General features: G+C 37.8%; 3 protein-coding genes, 1 long non-coding RNA gene and 1 pseudogene across 4 annotated transcripts; 3 read left to right on the forward strand and 2 right to left on the reverse strand.

Annotated features, from left to right (window-relative positions):
- Nucleotides 1–393: 393 nt before the first annotated feature.
- Nucleotides 394–818, reverse strand: LOC103330025 (uncharacterized). Its single transcript, XM_008232567.2, has one exon. The coding sequence runs from the start codon at nt 676–678 to the stop codon at nt 517–519; it is 162 nt and encodes a 53-aa protein (XP_008230789.1). The 5' UTR covers nt 679–818; the 3' UTR covers nt 394–516.
- Nucleotides 819–1304: 486 nt separating this feature from the next.
- On the forward strand, nt 1305–5498 carry LOC103330026 (Pentatricopeptide repeat (PPR) superfamily protein). Its single transcript, XM_008232568.3, has one exon. The coding sequence runs from the start codon at nt 1419–1421 to the stop codon at nt 5238–5240; it is 3822 nt and encodes a 1273-aa protein (XP_008230790.2). The 5' UTR covers nt 1305–1418; the 3' UTR covers nt 5241–5498.
- Nucleotides 5499–8412: 2914 nt separating this feature from the next.
- Nucleotides 8413–10116, forward strand: LOC148918079 (pentatricopeptide repeat-containing protein At5g15300-like; annotated as a pseudogene).
- A 919-nt stretch (nt 10117–11035) lies between these two features.
- CASP5 (casparian strip membrane protein 1) lies at nt 11036–11824 on the forward strand. Its single transcript, XM_008232763.2, has 3 exons — nt 11036–11265; nt 11359–11482; nt 11570–11824. The coding sequence occupies exons 1-3, from the start codon at nt 11036–11038 to the stop codon at nt 11783–11785; spliced, it is 570 nt and encodes a 189-aa protein (XP_008230985.2). The 3' UTR covers nt 11786–11824.
- A 2916-nt stretch (nt 11825–14740) lies between these two features.
- On the reverse strand, nt 14741–15462 carry LOC148918080 (uncharacterized). Its single transcript, XR_016126027.1, has 2 exons — nt 15035–15462; nt 14741–14946 (listed from the first exon to the last, which is right to left on the reverse strand). It is a non-coding gene; the product is annotated as an uncharacterized LOC148918080 (long non-coding RNA).
- Nucleotides 15463–19011: the final 3549 nt, after the last annotated feature.

Below are 19011 nucleotides of genomic sequence, written 5' to 3' on the forward strand. Positions count from 1 at the left end.
ACAGACTTAAATGTAACAATTTTTCTTTATATTTAACAGAATTAAATAAAGTGGGGTGCTAAGGCCACTTCTCGCGTGGCATACCTTTGCCTTTATATGTGAAAAAAAAACTTACTTGTAATGGGAATAACAAAATAGTGTTATTCTTGCTGTATGAGAGTTTGTCCGTGTAGACTAAAAAACTTGGATGATTTCTAAGGCAACACGCAAAACATTATTTCTGCCTCGGTCAACATATCTAGAATAGTCATTTAATCTCTATTGCCCACATTTTTCACACCAAGGAAAGTTCTTATGAGCAGCTCAGATTTGCTTCATTTTCGAGATACAGGCAACAAAATAACAAATAAAATTACCTACCGAATTGAAACAATGACAAATTAACACCCCCCATAATAAGCAACCAAATACGTTTCCATCAGGAGTTGTACATAAGAAAAAGTGCTAGCAAAATCACATAATTCAACGAGAAACCCGAAAAAGGGGAAGCAAAGGAGGAAACAGAGGAGGGGAGAGCTACAGAGATATAAAACCTTCCTTGATCAGCAAACCAAACATGAGAACAAGGAGACCGATTGCGATGGACTGATTTGGAGACACCAGAGTCTGAGAATAAGCAAACAAGGTCATTGCTGCACCCACCAATCCAATCACAAACGCACTCAAGTTCCGATTCATTTTTCTTTGTGAAAGAGGAAAACTTCAATGCTGATGATATTTGAGGATTTTGGTGGATGATGAGATGAGAACACCAGACAGGGCAACTATCTGTCTGTGTTTGGAGCTTAAGCCAATTAAAGGTCAACTCTTTTTGTCTCGCGTCAAAAGGGCAATGCCCCTTTGGTGTCCTCAAAGAGTGCTCCAAGTCAACCCTTTAGGTGGGATCATGGATAATTAATCACTTAGATTAGATGGCGATTTAATTACATTTAGACTTTTTTTCCTTCAATAAAAGCGATATTTTGGGACGGGATTCAAACACAGCACATCAAGCATGAGTTTGCTATTAACCACTTGAGCTATAAGCGCCTTACTACAAAACAAGGTTATTTGGTTTTCGGTTAAATGCAAAACGACTTCGTCGGGTGTTGTTCTGAGTTCTGCTGAGAACTGCCATGGCCCAAAGCATCTACAATGTATGCAGGCCTTACAAAAATGATAGGCCCAATCTGTTGCAGATGATTGAAAAGCCCAAAGTATTGCAACCTATTGAAAAGCCCAACATACAAATAGTGCCCTTTGTTGGGTTTGGGTTAGGGGAGGTCGTTAATAGAAGCGAAACGACGTTATCTGCTGTCGTTCCCTAGCTCCCTCCAGAGACTGAGAGACACAAGTCAGTCAGACACCAACCTCAAACTCTGCCGAGTGCTGAGAGCTCCAAGAGCCAAAGCACATAACTATATGTAGGCCTTACATAGATGAGACGGAGCACCACCACCACCTCCTCCACCATAGCTTTCTGCAATGGAATGCTCCAAGTTTTATATGCTTTCTCACCTCACAAGCCCTATATCAAACAGGTTCGTTCTTTTTACTCTCTGTTCTCACTTTTCAACGCTAAATACCAGTTCTCAACCACCACTTGTCTCGCATACCCTTCATTCCCCTCGTCTTCAACGACCACAAATAACAATACCCAGATAGATTTATCTTCTATTTGTTGCCCTGGTATTGCCCAATCTGTCATTTCTAGATGTTCCCACTTTTCTGAGAAGAATAAAGCCAAAGGCTTTGCTAACGCGTCTCTAAAAGACCTTCTTTTGGAGATTTCGGATATAGTACCTGAATACACGCGTAGACTTAGGCGGGTTTCGGAGGTGAAACCTGACGATGTGCTTGGATTATTACTCGGTTTTCAATTTCAGTGTGGGAAAGTTGGATTTGAAGCTAGCAAGGTTGAGTCTTTGTGGGAAATTTTCAAACGGGTTAATGGACAAAGTAAGGGTTTTAAGCATCTCTCTCAGTCATGCGAGGTCATGGTCTCGATGCTTGTCCGAGTGGGGTTGCTTGGAGAAGTTGAATTCTTGCTTTCCACAATGGAAAGCCAAGGAATTTTATTGGATAGTCATGAAGTTTTCAGTAATTTGATTGAAGGGTGTGTTGATGCTGGTGAATCAGAAATGGCCATTTCTATGTATGATCGAATGAGGCACCGTTTACTCCCTTCATTATCGTGTTATGATGCTCTTCTTGATCATTTGGTTAAAATGAAGAAGACCCATTTGGCTTTTCGAGTTTGTTGGGATATGACAGAAATGGGTATTGATTTGAGAGGTGTGAAGAAGGCCACAATTGAGGATGTCATTGGACTCCTTTGCAAGGATGGAAAGCTTCTGGAAGCAAGAAATCTCGTCAAGAAGACTATGGCTTTTGAACTCAAGCCTAATAACTTAGTTCTATATGAAATTGCTTATGGTTATTGTGAGAAGAAGGACTTTGATGATTTGCTGAGTTTCTGTGCTGAAATCAAGCGCGCACCTGATGTTCTGGCTGGGAATAGGATTATGCATTCTCAATGTAGCAATTTTGGAACAGGAAAGGCAGAACTGTTTTTGCGAGAATTGGAACATTTAGGCTTCAATCCTGATGAGATAACCTTTGGTATCATGATTGGCTGGAGTTGTCGTGAACGAAAACTAAAAAATGCCTTCATTTACCTGTCACAGATGTTGTCAAGACGACTAAAGCCCCATAAATGTACCTATAATGCTCTTATCAGTGCTGTCTTTATGGGGGATATGTGGAAGCATGCCCAGAAAATCTTTGATGAGATGATGGATAGGGGGACAATACCTGATTTATCGACGTTCAGAATTCTCTTAGCAGGCTATTGTAAAGCTAGACAATTTGATGAAGCAAAAAGGATAGTTTTTGACATGGCAAGCCATGGACTAATTCAAAACTCTTCAGCAGAGGATTCACTATCCAAAGCATTTATAATTTTGGGTTTCAATCCATTATCTGTGAGGTTGAAGAGAGACAATGATTTGGGGTTTTCTTCAACTGAGTTTTATGATAATCTTGGGAATGGACTTTATTTGGATACAGACCTGGATGAGTATGAGAAGAGAGTCACTTGGATCCTAGAAGATTGCATGGTACCTGATTATAACTCACTTATGATGAAAGAATGCACTCTTGGAAATTTGAAGGGTGCATTGATGTTGGTAGATGAGATGGTTCGGTGGGGGCAAGACTTGTCATCTTCTACCTTCTCTGCCTTAATGAAAGGGTTCTCTGCATCCCCTTCACATATTAAGGGTATCACCGCTGTTGTGCATAAAAAGTCTCACTTAGTAGATCAGTTAGACCAGGAAACTTTAAATTTGCTCGTCCAAGCATACATGAAGAAAGGGTTGATATGTGATGGAAGGATAATATTGGATGGAATGTTCCGAAGGCATCTGAAAATCAAGAATGAGACATACACTGCTGTAATTAAAGGTTTGTGCAAGAGAGGAAATTTGAAGGAGCTGCATGCTTGTTGGAATAATGCTCAACAGAACAGATGGTTACCCGGGTTGGAAGATTGTAAAGCGATAATGGAATGTCTTTGCAAGAAAGAGATGCTAAGGGAAGCACTACAGCTTCTTGAAAGCATGCTGATATCCCTGCCTCACCTACGGTTAGATATATGCCATATGTTCCTTGAAAAGCTTTCTGTTACAGGCTTTACAAGAATTGCGCACATATTGTTGGAAGAACTTGAACAGCGTGGTGGCATCCTGGATCATGTGGCTTATAGCTATCTTATAAGAGGATTGTGTAAGGAGAAAACTTTTCCTGTAGCATTTGAGATAATGGAAAATATGCTGGCTAGAAATTTGGCACCATGGTTGGACGATTCTGTCCTATTAATTTCTCATTTGTGTAGGGCTGGTAGATATGAAAAGGCCATTTATTTGAAAGAGATTGGTCTAAGAGAAAAGCCTTTGTCTTCACTTTCCATTGATCGTGCATTAATTGAAGGCTGTTGTATGGCAGGGAAGGTTGGAGAGGCAACCACTATATTACGGAATATGTTGTTAAAGGGGATACTTCCTGATACTGAAACTTACAATATTTTGGTTCAGGGTCATTGCAAGGTTAACAACTTAAAGAAAGTGAGGGAGCTACTTGGTGTCATGATAAGGAAAAACTTCAGCATTTCACTTGCAACTTTCCGCAATTTGGTGCGTTTGATGTGTGTGGAAGGTAGGGTTCTTTATGCAGTGAATCTGAAGGAGCTCATGCAGGGACAAAATGAGCCTCGTGATCTCACCATTTACAATATTCTGATTTTCTATCTTTTCCAAACTGGGAATACTTTGATTGTGAATAACGTGTTAGATCATTTGCAAGAGAAGAAATTGCTACTGAATGAAGTAACGTATAATTTTCTAGTATATGGGTTTTCTCGGTGTAAAGATGTGTCTAGTGCTGTGGAAATTCTCACTACTATGATCTCTAAGGAATTTAGGCCAAGCAACCGCAACTTGAGAATAGTTATGACCAGCCTGTGTGGGATTGGGGAGCTCGAGAAAGCCTTGGAGTTGAGTCGAGAAATGGAATCAAGAGGCTGGGTTCATGATTCAATCATTCAAAATGCCATTGTTGAGGACCTTCTTTCTCATGGTAAGCTTCAAGAAGCAGAAAAGTTTCTGGACAGGATGGTAGAGAAATGTCTAATTCCTGAGAATATCAACTATGATAATCTAATTAAATGTTTTTGCTCGTGTGGACGACTGAGCAAGGCAGTTGATCTTCTAAACATAATGTTGAAGAAAGGAAATCTTCCAGACGCTACTAGTTATGACTCTGTCATCACCTCTTGCTGTGCAGTTAATCAACTGGACCAAGCTATGGATTTTCATATTGAGATGCTGGATAGAAATCTCAAGCCAAGCATCAACACATGGGAAATTCTTGTCCACAATCTATGCCAAGATGGACAAACTGCAGAAGCAGAAAGGCTTTTGCTTTCAATGGTTTGCGTAGGTGAAACAGTGAGCAGGGAGATATATTCTTCTGTAATTAATAGGTATCGCTTAGAAAAGAATCTCAGGAAGACGTCAGAGCTCATGCAAGCAATGCAACAGAGTGGTTTTGAGCCAGACTTTGAGACACACTGGTCTCTCATAAGCAATCTAAGCAATTCTAGTGACAAGGACAACGCAAACAGCAGCCGGGGTTTCCTGGCAAGGCTTCTTTCTTCAAGTGGATTTTCTCGGCAAAAGGATTCGAAGACCAAACTGGGTTAACACAGTAATCATTCATTCATTCTTTCTCTACCGACTCGTGGTTGGTTAGTTAATGTTTTTATCCACTAAGTGGCTTGTGACTTTACTTAGCCACCATCTTTAGATGCTTTGATGGTTTATAACTTAGTCTAAAATGGAATCTCAAGTCTCTTATAAGGTAGCGTAGCGTCTATGAGTGAGTTTGTCAAATCTAAAAAGAGTTGTACATACCTGTATATGTTTACCCAGCTATAAATGCAACGATGGTTTCTGGTAAAAGACATTTTATTTATCAGAAGATTAGGTCTCTTATAATAGTTCTAATATTTCGCATGGTTATAAAGGGAGGATTGTAAGAATATGGCAAGGGGTTCAACCCAAATTCTCAACAAAACTCAAAAGCTGTTCTTTTTGCCTTTGGGTTCTACTTTGTAGATGATGCGCGAGCTTCAAAAAAGCCTTTGGACAATGAAGGAGAGGCCGGAGAGAGAAATATCCTTATATGCTTTTGTTTACTGTACCAAAATGTGAATTTGCCTCGAGCTATATATGTGCACTAATAAATGGGTGGAGTAGAAAGATAAGCAAGAGCTGATTTAATTTTTGGCATCAAGCCCATCATTTGGTTGATGTGAGAGAAATGCCATACATACTTGCCTAATTTAGTCTATCCTATCACGTGCGCAAACTAAATATGGATTGATTTTAACATAGAGCTAATGCACTTAGGAACAAATTAAGCAAACAGAACTGAGTTAATGTAAAGAGAATTGAAGATGAAACTACCAGTTTCAATTTATAAACAAACCAAGCCAATATTGTTTTTGTACCAAACAAGAAGTTATTAGTAACGTAAACAGGCACTCGTCCCCTAACAATGTGTCCTCGACTTTTTGGCTAAATGCAAATTAACATCCTCCTCATCAGGCGCAGCTCCTCCACAACTCTCGCTTGACGACTGCAGTTGTGGCTTGGCGCCGACTACATGACCTTCCCCATTTCTTCCTCCCACTGGCTTTGGTTTTTAGTGGACTGAGCATGAGCATCTTGTGGTAGTCTAGGAACGGGTGTCGGCCACCATGGTACCACAACTTGGAAGAACCCGCAGTTCAAACCATAATCAATAGTATACTTTTTATCCAGTTTCGACTGGATTCTTGTACGAATGTTGAACATGACAATCTCATAATCTATAACTAGATAGATAATTTCCTCGTTGTTTGGGTCCAAAGCCATACATTCAGAAGCTAGAACGTCTCCTCTCTTCCGAACCATGTCTTCCTCCAGTATATAACTTGTCATGTTCTCCAAGCACACCTTTTCAAATCCTCCATGATACTTTTCTTTATTCACATTCACGTCCCAAACTAAAAAAGTATTGGTAGTCAATTCGAAGTCAAACATCTTGAGACGCCCTCCATACACACCCAGGCAAGAAAGTATTATGTTGCCGTCAAAATGATGATCCCTCAGATTAATGAGACGACATTTATAATCACCATTGTTGATTATGAAGGGATCCAACTCCAGGAGAAAGTGTACACTACCCATCCAATACAACATTCTGTTGTAAGCATTAGCAAAGCAAATATGAAATTTGACAGTATCGAGCCTAATATCTTGTGGGGATGACACAATTGTCTCTCTCCATTGACCAGTCTCTGAGGAGAAGAGCTGCACTTTGAATTTGCTGTATTTTTTCCCATAACTGGGACAAATTAATCTCATAACCTTGCACCTGTAATTGGTATTAAGCTCTGCGATATTATTACTATTATGCCCTTTCAGGTCATCATCATTTGTATACTTATTATACAAGGGAAGATCGCACATAAACCCCTCTGGCAAAGGTACTGTCTGTTCGTGACATGGAGGTGCGGGCGGAAGAGCAATCCATTGTTGGGTGTATGGATTGCAGATGTAGTAATTACGTTCATAATACTGTCCTGTGTAACACAAAAGTAAGTCATTATACGTACCTGCCACCTCCGGCTCTTGCTGGATCAAATCGCCATGAGACTTCTTGAATCTTCTGGAAAAAGGCTTCAGGGGATCGGACATTCTATTGAGCAAATCTCTCTTTTTGTTTATTAGAATGATTGGCGTTTGCTGATGATGATATTCTCTTTGTAGAGATACAAAGCGGCCAATGAAATACGGATCCGATATGAGAGTGCACCAACGCTTTGACACGCACTTGCATTGATGAACCAACTTATAGCAACGGAGTCGACAAAGAATCTCCACCAGTACAACATCCGGGAGATCATCGAATATCGGATTCAATGAAGTACGATGATGGTTCAGTATTGCTGCAAGGGATGACTTTCTACCATACCTTCCTTTGATATTACCAACTCTCATGGCGTCTCACAAAACAAAACTTGAGTAAAAGAAAACAAATCGATATACACATGCATATAGGGTTTTTAATTGGGCCTCTCATATATAGGTCCATTTTCATCAACATGTAATGGACTCTCCTTTTTTTTTTTTTTGGTTACAAAAAAGGTGGCAGAAGTTCGCCCTCTCCGAGTTGGGCACGAGTTAAGGAAAAGTTCTCCCAAAAGATTCGTTACACATATGGAGGATTGAACTCGGGACCTCATTGAAGAGCCCGATCACATTCGCTCAACATGTGTAGCCTAGCCCGTTCAATTTTCCACTAGACCAAACCCACTTGAGTATGGACTCTCCCTTTTCAATTGCAGTCCACTCTCATCAATTAAGCAATTAATATGTCCATAATGTTTTGAGAATTTATAGGTATGAAGTTTCCATAAACTCTTATTATAAATTTTGAGGTGGTACACCTTGGAAATTTTCAAAATTCAACAAATAGATTTGCAATTAAATTCAAGTCAAATATGATAATTAATGTCCTACAAATCAATAACTTATTAATTACCGGTTTCACAAATTCATAGGACTTGGATTAACAATAATTTTTGCGTGGATTACACCGAATATCTCTCATCATAATTGGAATTATGCCAAATTTTCTAGTTTTTAAACCCCAGTTCAACAGGAGAAAGAATTCTTTTGTATTTGGAATACCTGTGGCCTTTTTATAGCCTTGTATATTGCTTTGTATTGGTGCCAAATTAGAAATAATTAATCGACTTTTTCCCATCTTATAATAAAGGCAAACATACTATTTGAGTTTGGGCTCCCAGCAATAGGAGATGAAGGCATGCAACGAACAATTAAAAAGGGGCAACGTGTGACGATCAGAAAGAGGCCAAACGACAGGGTCGGCAACCGTCACCAACGGTCAAGCCTCTGGAACAATGTACCAACCTTGGAGCTCTCAAGCAAGTCCACGCTTCCATTGTCGTCAATGGCTTCAATTCAGATTATTCTTCTTTAAGAGAACTCATCTTCGCCAGTGATATGGCTATTTCAGGCAAACTGTTCGTTCATGTTGCTGACCAGACACCTTCACCATCATCATAGGCTCAGCTCAGAGCCAGAACCCATTAAATGCAATCGTACTGTATACCCGGATGGAATATCGGCATTCAGGGAAAGATAGCTTCACTTTGTCGTTTATACTCAAGGCCTGCACTAAGCTTTCTTGGGTTAAGATGGGTATGGGGGGTCATGGAAAGGTTGTGAGGTTCTGATTTGAATCGAATACGTTTGTTAGAAACACCCTTTTTTATTTTCATGCTAATTATGGGGATTTGAAGATTGCAATGCAAACTCACTTTTTGATGCTTCGGAGAAGAGGGATGTTGTGCCATGGTCAGCTTTGACTGCAGGATGTGCAAGAAGAGGGAAGTTGGATGTGGCCAGGCGACTTTTCGACCAAATGCCTTTTAAAGATCCGGTTTCATGGAATGTGATGATTACAGGGTTGGGTATGCAAAGCAAGGGGAGATGGAGAGTGCAAGGACGCTTTTTGATGAGGTTACGAAAAGAGATGCGGTGACTTGGAATGCAACGATTGCAGTTTATGTACGTTGCGGGTCGAATGAGCAGGCATTTTAGATGTTTAAGGAGATGAGTCTGGGAGAAAAGCCTGATGTTGAGTCTTTGGTCTTGTTAAAAAATAATGCACACTTGTACTAGAATAATATAGAAAAGTCTAGAAAAATTGAGAAAAAATGGCAAGTCAAATTTGAGCTCTACACTAGAAACATCCTATTAATCATATAATGTATTATAACTAGACTATTCTAGACTCATGTCTTTTTTTTTTTTTTTTTGATAGGGAAAAGAAAAATTACAAGACAAAGCCTCGCGGGCAAGAGCGTCCGAAGAGGTCAAAATAAAAAGGGGTTCTAACAGATAAGGGAAGCCCATGCTCCCACAAAACTTGATTAGAAAGACCATGACCTAATTTTACAACTGCATCCGCCGTGAAGTTGGCCTCCCTGAAAACGTGTTGAAACTGGATGCATGCAACAGAAGAGGATAGGGCCCAAATATCTTGAATAATCTGTTGGATACACCAAGGAGGGTTAGCTTTACCCAGGATACTATCAATGACTAGCTTAGACAGCTAGTGGCTGGAAAACATTTTGAGATGTCGGTTTACTATGCAATAACCGACTTCACTAGATATTTGCCATCCTTTGAGTCGGTTTACTATAGCTACTCTATATATAGCTATAGCAGCCCAATTATGTATTCAAGTTAGAAAAAGCTGAATAACTACAGCTGTCTAAACTCCCATCAGCCACCTCTTGTATCCAACTATCTCTAAAGCTCTTGTACCTTTCTTATTTCAATCAATAAAATAAAATTATCTTGTTACTTTTTTCAAAGCTTTCTATTCATCATCAAGCTATTATCCTAAGCCTCTCTTCTCCCTAGAACTAACAGGTCTGCTTGCACAGATACGGGAGATTTAGATATTTTACAACACTGCAAGCTGTGTTTGGAATTTTAATATATTCAAGTTATATATATGAGCACTAATTAATGGGTGGAGTAGAAAGATAAGCAAGAGCTGCTTTTAATTTCCAGCAACAGGCACAGCTTTTGGCGGCTAAAGGATAATATAAATAAGAAAAGCTTACCAACTCTTCAGTAACAAAACCAACGCAGCTAACATTGTTAAACAACCTGGTGGGGAATATGGAAAAGAGCTAATGGAAAAGAATCAAGATCATTCCAGATCGAAATACCTAAATATGATGATAAATCTTATGCCATGGTTGTAAAAAAAATTGGATAAAAATAACCACTAATCTTGGAGACTCGAGTTATTTTAGTCTAGAATTTCTAGAAGCAATGATCCTTTAATTTGTGCTCGATTTATATTTTTTTGGATTTAGGGTTTTTACTGATATTATACAAGTGAAGTAGTATGTGGATCTTTTTTTCCTCATATCATTCACCAACTCAGTTTCCCTTTGCATCCCCAGATGTCTAACTGCCCTCCCCAAGCTCCCCCATTTTCTCTCTGCTTATTCATATTTCATTTGGTCGCAAGCTCCCCCAAAGTGGTGGTGACCTTATAAGTGGTTCTCAAGTACGAGTAGGTAGTCCTTACACATCACAATTCATGTGTTCAGTCCACCCGAACTCCTGGCAGGAACAAGCCTTTTTATATGAATTTTTTGTCTGATAAGATGTTTTTCAAGTGATAAGGTCCTGATGCAAACGTAGAGTTGACGGGTTTTTTTAAAGTCAATGACTACCAAAAAGCTACTAAAAACCACCCTGTGCTAGCTTTTCTGCATGCATATAAACACCCCTTGGACTCTGCTATTCCATGCACAATTAGCTTCCCAGCTCAAAGTTTCAAAGCCCATCTCTCAAACACCAGAGTTTAACCAGTCACCAAATTTAATCTATAGTGAAACATGAAGGCAGGAGGAGCTATTGAGCTTGGTGAGTCCAAAAGCGCTTCAAGCACCCCAAAAATTGGAGGGGTGAACAAAGGGGTATCCATACTAGACTTCATTCTCAGGATCATTGCATTTCTTGGTACCTTGGTAAGTGCAATAGCCATGGGAACCACTAGGGAAAGGCTTCCCTTCTTCACTCAGTTCCTTCAGTTCAGGGCCGAGTACGATGATCTTCCAACATTCACGTATGTGTTCCTGAACATCAAGTTCTCTGTGTTCATGAATATCTTTTCTGCTACATATATAAACTAATAAACTTCTGCTTCTTTTAAGAACAGGTTTTTCGTGGTTGCCAATTCCGTCGTGTGTGCATATCTGGTGTGTTCTCTAGCCCTTTCCATCTTCCACATCATACTAAGCAACGCCAAAAGGAGCAGAATTATCTCGATCTTCTTCGACACGGTAATACCTAATTAAGATTTTTTTTTTTTGCAACCATCATCATGCTATCCATTATGCTTCCTCGTCTTATCCGATTGTGTTGTGTAGGCAATGTTGGCTCTTCTGACAGCAGGTGCCTCTGCAGCAGCAGCTATTGTATACTTGGCACACAAGGGAAATGCCAAGGCAAATTGGTTTGCCATCTGCCAGCAATTCAACTCCTTCTGCGAGCGCATCTCTGGCTCCTTAATTGGATCTTTTGTAGGAGTTGTTGTTTTTATACTCTTAATCTTGCTCTCAGCTGCAGCCCTCTCTCGACGCTGAGTGTCAGTCTCATACATTCTTAACGATGCACACAGTGGCGGATCTAGAAATTTTTCAGGAAAGGGGCAATAAATAAAAGACTAAAAACACAAAAATAATTAAATAATTAAACAACCAAATACCTTTAGAATCTAACGAAGATTAATCTAAATAAAAAAAATCTAAAAAAATTAATTTCAATTAATCTAATTGAAATGCATATCAAATTATCAATTAAACAAATAAATCGGAATTGATCATCTATTCATGTGCTATTGTATTAATCATACAAAATACAAAGAGAGCCAAATCAGTAATAATAATATATATATTTTGTGGTCATAAATTGTGATTTCATTAAATGACTTTAGTAGTGGCAAGGTTCCAAACATTAAAATAGATGCTAAGTGCAGTGATTCTATTGGGTGAATGAAAATGGTAGAGATTATATGGAATTAAATTATAAGGCAGAGTTTTGGGGATTTTACAAACCAAATGGTGGTGTCTTTATTGTATGAAACCAGACTACACGAAACACATCGTTTCATTAAAAAAAACCCACGCATCTCAATCCGACGTCGTTCACTTAAAACCTAGAGGAAAACAAAAGTTGAGTCAGGGTTGGGTCTTCTTCTTCGAGAGGAATAAGCCATTGACGGCGCCTCATAGAGCTTACATACCATAGCTGTTGTGGGCATTAGCAGAGGGACATTTTCAGGCACCTCCAAAGCTTTTTCCGGCGAAGGGAGGTGCAGCTGCACCTCCTTGCGCCTCTGTAGATCCGCCAATGGATGCACATGCACACACACACACATATATATATATATATATATATATATCTCTGTGTGTGTGTGTGTGTTGATTATAGTGCATCAGTATGTCAGTTCTGTGTGTATTTGCAAGGGACAGATTGAAACGTATGTCGTATTAATGTATTTCATTTCCTTTCCTTTCTCAATTATTGTATCTCAATTTGGTTGTCAATTCTATTTGCTGTAACTAGTTCGATCTGCCACAAAATCAAACACTGTCCATCATTTTATTGCATACAAATGGGAGTACCTTCATAAAATGTTGCACTTAATCCTTCATGTCCCTCTAGGTACTATAATACATATAAAGCTTCTTCTTTTCGAAAGCAAAAACGAATTGAAACAAATGAAAAATGGTAGCCGCAAAGGGTTCAAACTCATTTATAAATCAGACAAGAACTTTAGCAACTTTCAATGTCTTAACCATTTCAAGAGACATATATAATAATGACATGAGAGCACTGGCTCACCAATCTGATCTGAGACTTATCTGCTTCAAATTAAGCTACAACAAGAGATCATTCTTATCTGCTTCAATTAAGCTACAGCCAGGCTTTAAGCCCAAATTCCTGACCAATTTATTATTAGCAATAGTCTAAAATAGACTAAATTAATCTAATTTATGGAAAGTCGTATTTTAGCCCTAAACCCTAAAATAATTTAACAAAAATGTCACGCAAAACATTTATAGCACAACGCAAATATTCCTAAAAATGATACACTGTTTTAAAGTATATTAGAATATTTTTAACTGTATAGCCGCGCGGCTATACGCATATTCTAAACATATCGCCATTCGAATATTTAACTAGTATAGCCGCGCGGGTATACTCTTGAAATATATTAGAATATTCTAAACTATAACCAAGCGGCCATACTCGTTAAATATATTCGAATATTTAAATAGTATAGCCGAGCGGCTATACTGCTAAAACATATTAGAATATTCTAAAAGTATAGCCGTGCGGCCCTACTCGTACAATATATTACAATATTCTAAACGGCTATACGCGTCAAATATATTCGAATATTTAAATAGTATAGCCGTACGGCTATACTTGATAAATATATTAGAATATTCTAAGAGTATAGCCGGACGGCTATACGTTTGAAATACATTAGAATGAGGGGGAGAGAGCTCAATTTAAGTTGTTGATTATTAAAAGCTTCAATCTATGGCTTCTTGGGTTCTTTTACCCGTAGCTCCAGTAACCGGTCGTTGTCTAGTGGCTCCTGTGAGAACTCAGAGGTCGTCTTTCATCCGCATTCGGTCGCTGTCTCGACTCTGACTCCATGTTTTCTTTGGTTGCTACAGTAATCTTTTCCGATCAATGAAAAAGGTGAACAAATATTGCTTGGTTGAACTGCTATGACATTTGGGTGATCCTGATATTCTGGGAAAAATCCTTATAAACATCTTTATTATTCTTTAACAATGTTTGTATGATATCTGATATTTTTTATTCTTTGATCTCCACTTAAAGAGGTGGGCGCAGACGAACATCTTTATTATTCTTTAACAATGTTTGTATGATATCTAATCTTCTTTATACTCCTGATGCAGATTTCTCTTGCTTTGCCGGCCTAGCACTTACTTCTTCGGAAGATTACTACATTGAGGGACATGGTTCACTCCTCTAGTAAGGAAAACATGTGCATTATTGTTATCACATTTTTCAATCTTTAGGTTTTACAAGTAGAGATTACATATAATATAACCAGACACCCTCTTTATTTTGAAATTTTCAAACCACAATTTATGAGGTTTCTTGAAAGTTCGTTTTGCATCTCAGTGTGTCAAAATGTATTCTAATGTGAGATTAATGATCCTTTGTATATCAGAAATATTTGCACTTTTATGATTTTGAACTTCGCGCTGATGCTTCTTCGTCTTGCAGATGCGTTTTGACACACCTTTACCAAACGAAGAAATTATAGCAAGAGTCACGAAACAGGTAATTAGCTTATTAACTGTGTTTCATACATTAAGCCACTTCATCTGCAGTTGGTAGAAATCGATACATTAAGCCACTTTGAAAAAAAAGCATAGCAAGTAAGAATTCATCAGGGATTTTTAAAAAAAAATGCAAGTACGAATTCATCTACAAATAAAAAACTAGTAAGTAAAAAATCCTAGTGAAATGAGAAATAGACTGCATAAACATATGCTGAAATGAGAAGTGACATTTTTCAAAGAAACCTCTGTTCAAGCAATATAATCACATAGCAGAAACAGTTTCACAAGAAACTTCTCAAAAATGTTTCAATAATGCAATGATATCTTTTCAATAAAGCCTCCATCATTCACTGACCTCAACTTGCCGGCTTAGTTCTCCCAACTCCCATTGATAATCAAAACCTTCAATGCAGCTAAAACAGATAACACAGAGGCTGAAAATAAATTAAATTAGAAGAAAATTAAAAAATTAAATTAGAAGAAAGAGGAGGAGGAACTTACAGAGGCTGGAGAGTGGAGCAGCAGATCTGCGAGAGAGAGAGAGAGAGAGAGAGAGCCAAGAGAGATCGATTAGCACAGCCATCGCGTCCTCAGATCTGGATTCGAATCAAATCAAATCGAAGATATCAAAAGAGGGCTTAGAAATTAGGTTTTGTTTGTTCTAATTTTTAGGATTTAGGAGAAGATGGCGGTAAAGACGGAGGAGAAAGAAGATGGCGGCAGAGATGGATGGAGGACAGAGAGGATGGCCGCAGAGATTTAGGATGTAGAAGAAATCGATGGAGGAAAAGAAATGAAGAGAGTTTGAAGGTGAGAAGATGGGAGTTTGAAGGTAAGGGTATCGAGAGAGAGAAGAGGGAATTTTTTTGAGAGAGGGGAGGAATCTGAAATTTTCACAAAGGGCCGAAATTTTTTTGGGGAAAAAACACTGTAGCGGTCAACTATAGGCTTTTGGCATCGGAGATAAATTGGCCCTTAAATTTATTTTTCGCCCAACAATTTTACGCATCGGTATGTATCAATCACATATGCTAAATATAATCAATGGCATCGGTAGGAAAAACAAAATATTTGTGTTGATGCCTTTATATGCTTTTAGTCCTATTATTTATAAAACCGATGCCTAATATACTAATAGCATCGGTATTTCATTTACCCGATGCCTATGTGGTGTTGCGTAAAGTGAAATTTGGCATAATGTTAGCATATGCTCATGTATGTAACTTGGTTATTTTTCCTTACTGTTCAATATATATATATATTTTTTTTAACATAAAACTTTTTCTTTGTTGGTTTTCAAGATTTATTGTGATTAAAGAAAACTCCTTGTACCCTCTTGTTGAAAAGTGTAAAAAGTAACATATTCTTCTTATATCATTATACTATAGCAGGTTCCCTTGTTAACAATGAATTTTACCTAGACTGCATTGCAGTTTTGGAAATTGCATTGCAATACCAGACTCTCTTTAGTTCAATGAAATTTTATACAAGTTCTGCATTTTAGTTTTCAAGAAACTACATTACAGAATGTAATTGTGGAAACTGAATTATTACAATTGGATTTTTGCTCTTTCCTAGGCCTTCGACCTCACCCATTATTAAAGCAGTGGATACAAGTCACTGCTGAGCTCTCTTCTCTCTTATTGGATTCTTTCTAGTGAAAAAGGAAAAAGAGATGCCCTGCCTGCCTTCCTGTTTTCTGTTGTATAAACTTAAATTTGTAATTTGTAATTTTTTTTTCTTCTTCTTCTTCTTCTTCTTCTTCTTCTTTGTGTTTTTCAATTCCAAGCAATTTGAGGACATTACCCAATTTCCATCAAATTCGTTTGACTGCCATTAGAGCTGGAGGGGCATTTGACGGAAATTGGGCAATGTCCTTAAATTGATTGGAATTGAAAAATACATGGGCAAAAGTGACCAAATTGAAATCATAAGGACCTTAATGAAAAAAGTGATAAACCACGTGGACCAAAAAGTATTATTAAAAGCAGGAAACAAAACACTCATTCCTTCCTCTCTTTTGTTTCTTGTTGGTTTCACTTTCACTCTACATTTGGATTTTAAATTTCTACTTTCTTTCTTCTTTTTTAAACAATAGTAGTCTGATATTTGAAATATGTTCACTTACGTGTGTAACAAATAATAAATTATTAAACACTTGGTAATAACCAGAATAGTCGAGTATGTTGGAGGATGAGGCATTAGATTTGTTGAAACGGATAATTTAGAACTACAAGAGTCACTTTGAACCATGTTTAATAGGTGCACTATTTCTCTTATTACAATGCAAGTACATGAATTGTTGCTCTCCTCAAACACCAAGCAATATTACAATGCAAGTCATAACAGGTACATTGGTTGTGCTTGTGACTTTTCTGAATACCAATTCAAGAACTGCTTTTCTCCATACCAAGCAATATACACAACTCGAAACAATAAGATGCTAACTATAGATCTTGAAGGTAAAAACAATTGGAAACAGAGACCTTACATGTTGCAATATGTATTGGGCCGACCCAATACTATAGTTGTAATTTCCTTTCAAGAAGTGTCGCTGTTGACAACAGACTAAAATCACATTTATTATGATGTGGATTTGATAATAGTAATGGATATAATTATATAATTAACATGATGTTGTGGTTTTTGAGAAACCGTTATGTGTGAGTTTAAAATCAATTAAGAGTTTGCATGATTTTGCAAAATGGATGGTATTCTTGGGAATGACAATATTATTGTGATTGTATTGTGGTGTTCATAAATGAATGACCACGTAAATATATTGTTGTGAAGGTTGTATTTGAGATAGAAAACAATATTTAATGTGAAGAGTGCATTTTATTGTTTGCTGAGGTGAGTGTGTGTTGTTGTGATTGGAAGGATAGATGTGAGAATGTACTGATTCCTTCAATTGGAATATAATTTCTAAGAGGTTGACTGTGGCAATTAATAGGGAAAAGGCATGGGGTGCAAAATCCCAAAGCGGTTAGAGCTCTAGTTGTCGCCATTACAGATGTTCACGAGGGTAACACATAGTTACTTGGCTTCAGTGAGTTAGGAGAGTCCCCTCACTTCTATTGTCCAAGAGTGACATTTATACGTTTGTCTCTTAAGCTTTGAAGCTAATTTTGGGTCAATCGATGATCGAACAGTTCTTATAAAATAAAAGAATTGTGATTGTCAAGATTCTGATTGATTATGAGTACCTTGATTATACAAGGATTGTGTGATGATGCTAAAGAAAGTGCATGCATGTTGTTGTGTATTATGTGAAAAATGACATATTTATACTAAGGTTGTGGTTTCCTCATACGAGCTTTAGAAAGCTTACCAGGTTTGTTCTTTGGTGAACTCGGTACACTATTCCACGGTGTAGAGGCTAATCCTACAGGGAACAATAACCCATGAGCAGGTTTGGAGGGGGAGGCTCAGATGCTGCTATGTAGACACAATGCTTAGTTTGGTGTGAAGAATTCCGCTATGTGTAATAAACTATGAGGAGCATATATGTAATAGGTTGAAGTTTCAATTTATTATGTAATTGTTGGAATGTAATATTTGACTCAGAAGAGTTGAGTCTGTATTCAGTGGCGGAGCCATGAATTTAAGTAAGAGGGGGCACCCTTACAAATTCAAACGCTTTCTTTTATGACAAATCAACCTATTTTTTAAGAAATCTCTAATTTTATCACTTATCACTTATTTCTATTTTTTTTCTTTATTTTTTGTATGAATAACCTATGACTCTTTCATGATAACAAAATACATGCAATTCAGAAGAAATTTAGATGAGAATGAAAGAAAAGTAAAGAAAATAGTGGGCATTTAAGAATTTGTGAGGAATTTTATAATATTTTTACAATATCACTAATATATAATTATCTATACAACAATTTTTAAGAGAGGGTCAGTGCCCACCTTGGGCATGCATTGGCTCCGCCGGTGTTTGTACTGACATTGTGGTTAGGAACGGGTTGTATTGTATTAAGGAAAAAGAAAAAAATTCTTGGTGCATTTGTTGAAGGTTTCGAGATTCGCGTGCCGGATTAGTTTGTTTGTAATAACTTAAACAGGTTATTTGTGGTTAGAAATTCGAGATGTGACAAATAATGAGGGCATTATCTAAGACCCTTAGATGAAGTCATATTTCTTAACCGTTTGATCAAATTAACCAATTTGATTCAACGGCTAACCAATTTAATCCAACAATTAAGAGATAGGGTCTCATATAAGGGCCTTAGATAATGCCCTCACCATAGAATTCTTGGACCAAGGTGAATGTAAAGGTTTTAGCTAGGCTTGGGCACGGTTCGGGTCGGGTCTAATTTTGTGTGACTTTAGTGTCAAACCAAGTAAGGCATTGATTCTCGGGTTGGGTCCGGTCTAAATTCAAAGCCAAAACTGAGTCGACCCAATAGGCTCCAGTTCGGTTATAGTTTGTTGGTCGGTTTCGGGCTTTAGCCCAATACTAGTAAGCC

Source organism: Prunus mume, linkage group LG4 (genome assembly GCF_029339155.1).
Source record: "Prunus mume cultivar Tortuosa linkage group LG4, ASM2933915v1, whole genome shotgun sequence".
Lineage (NCBI taxonomy): Eukaryota > Viridiplantae > Streptophyta > Magnoliopsida > Rosales > Rosaceae > Prunus > Prunus mume.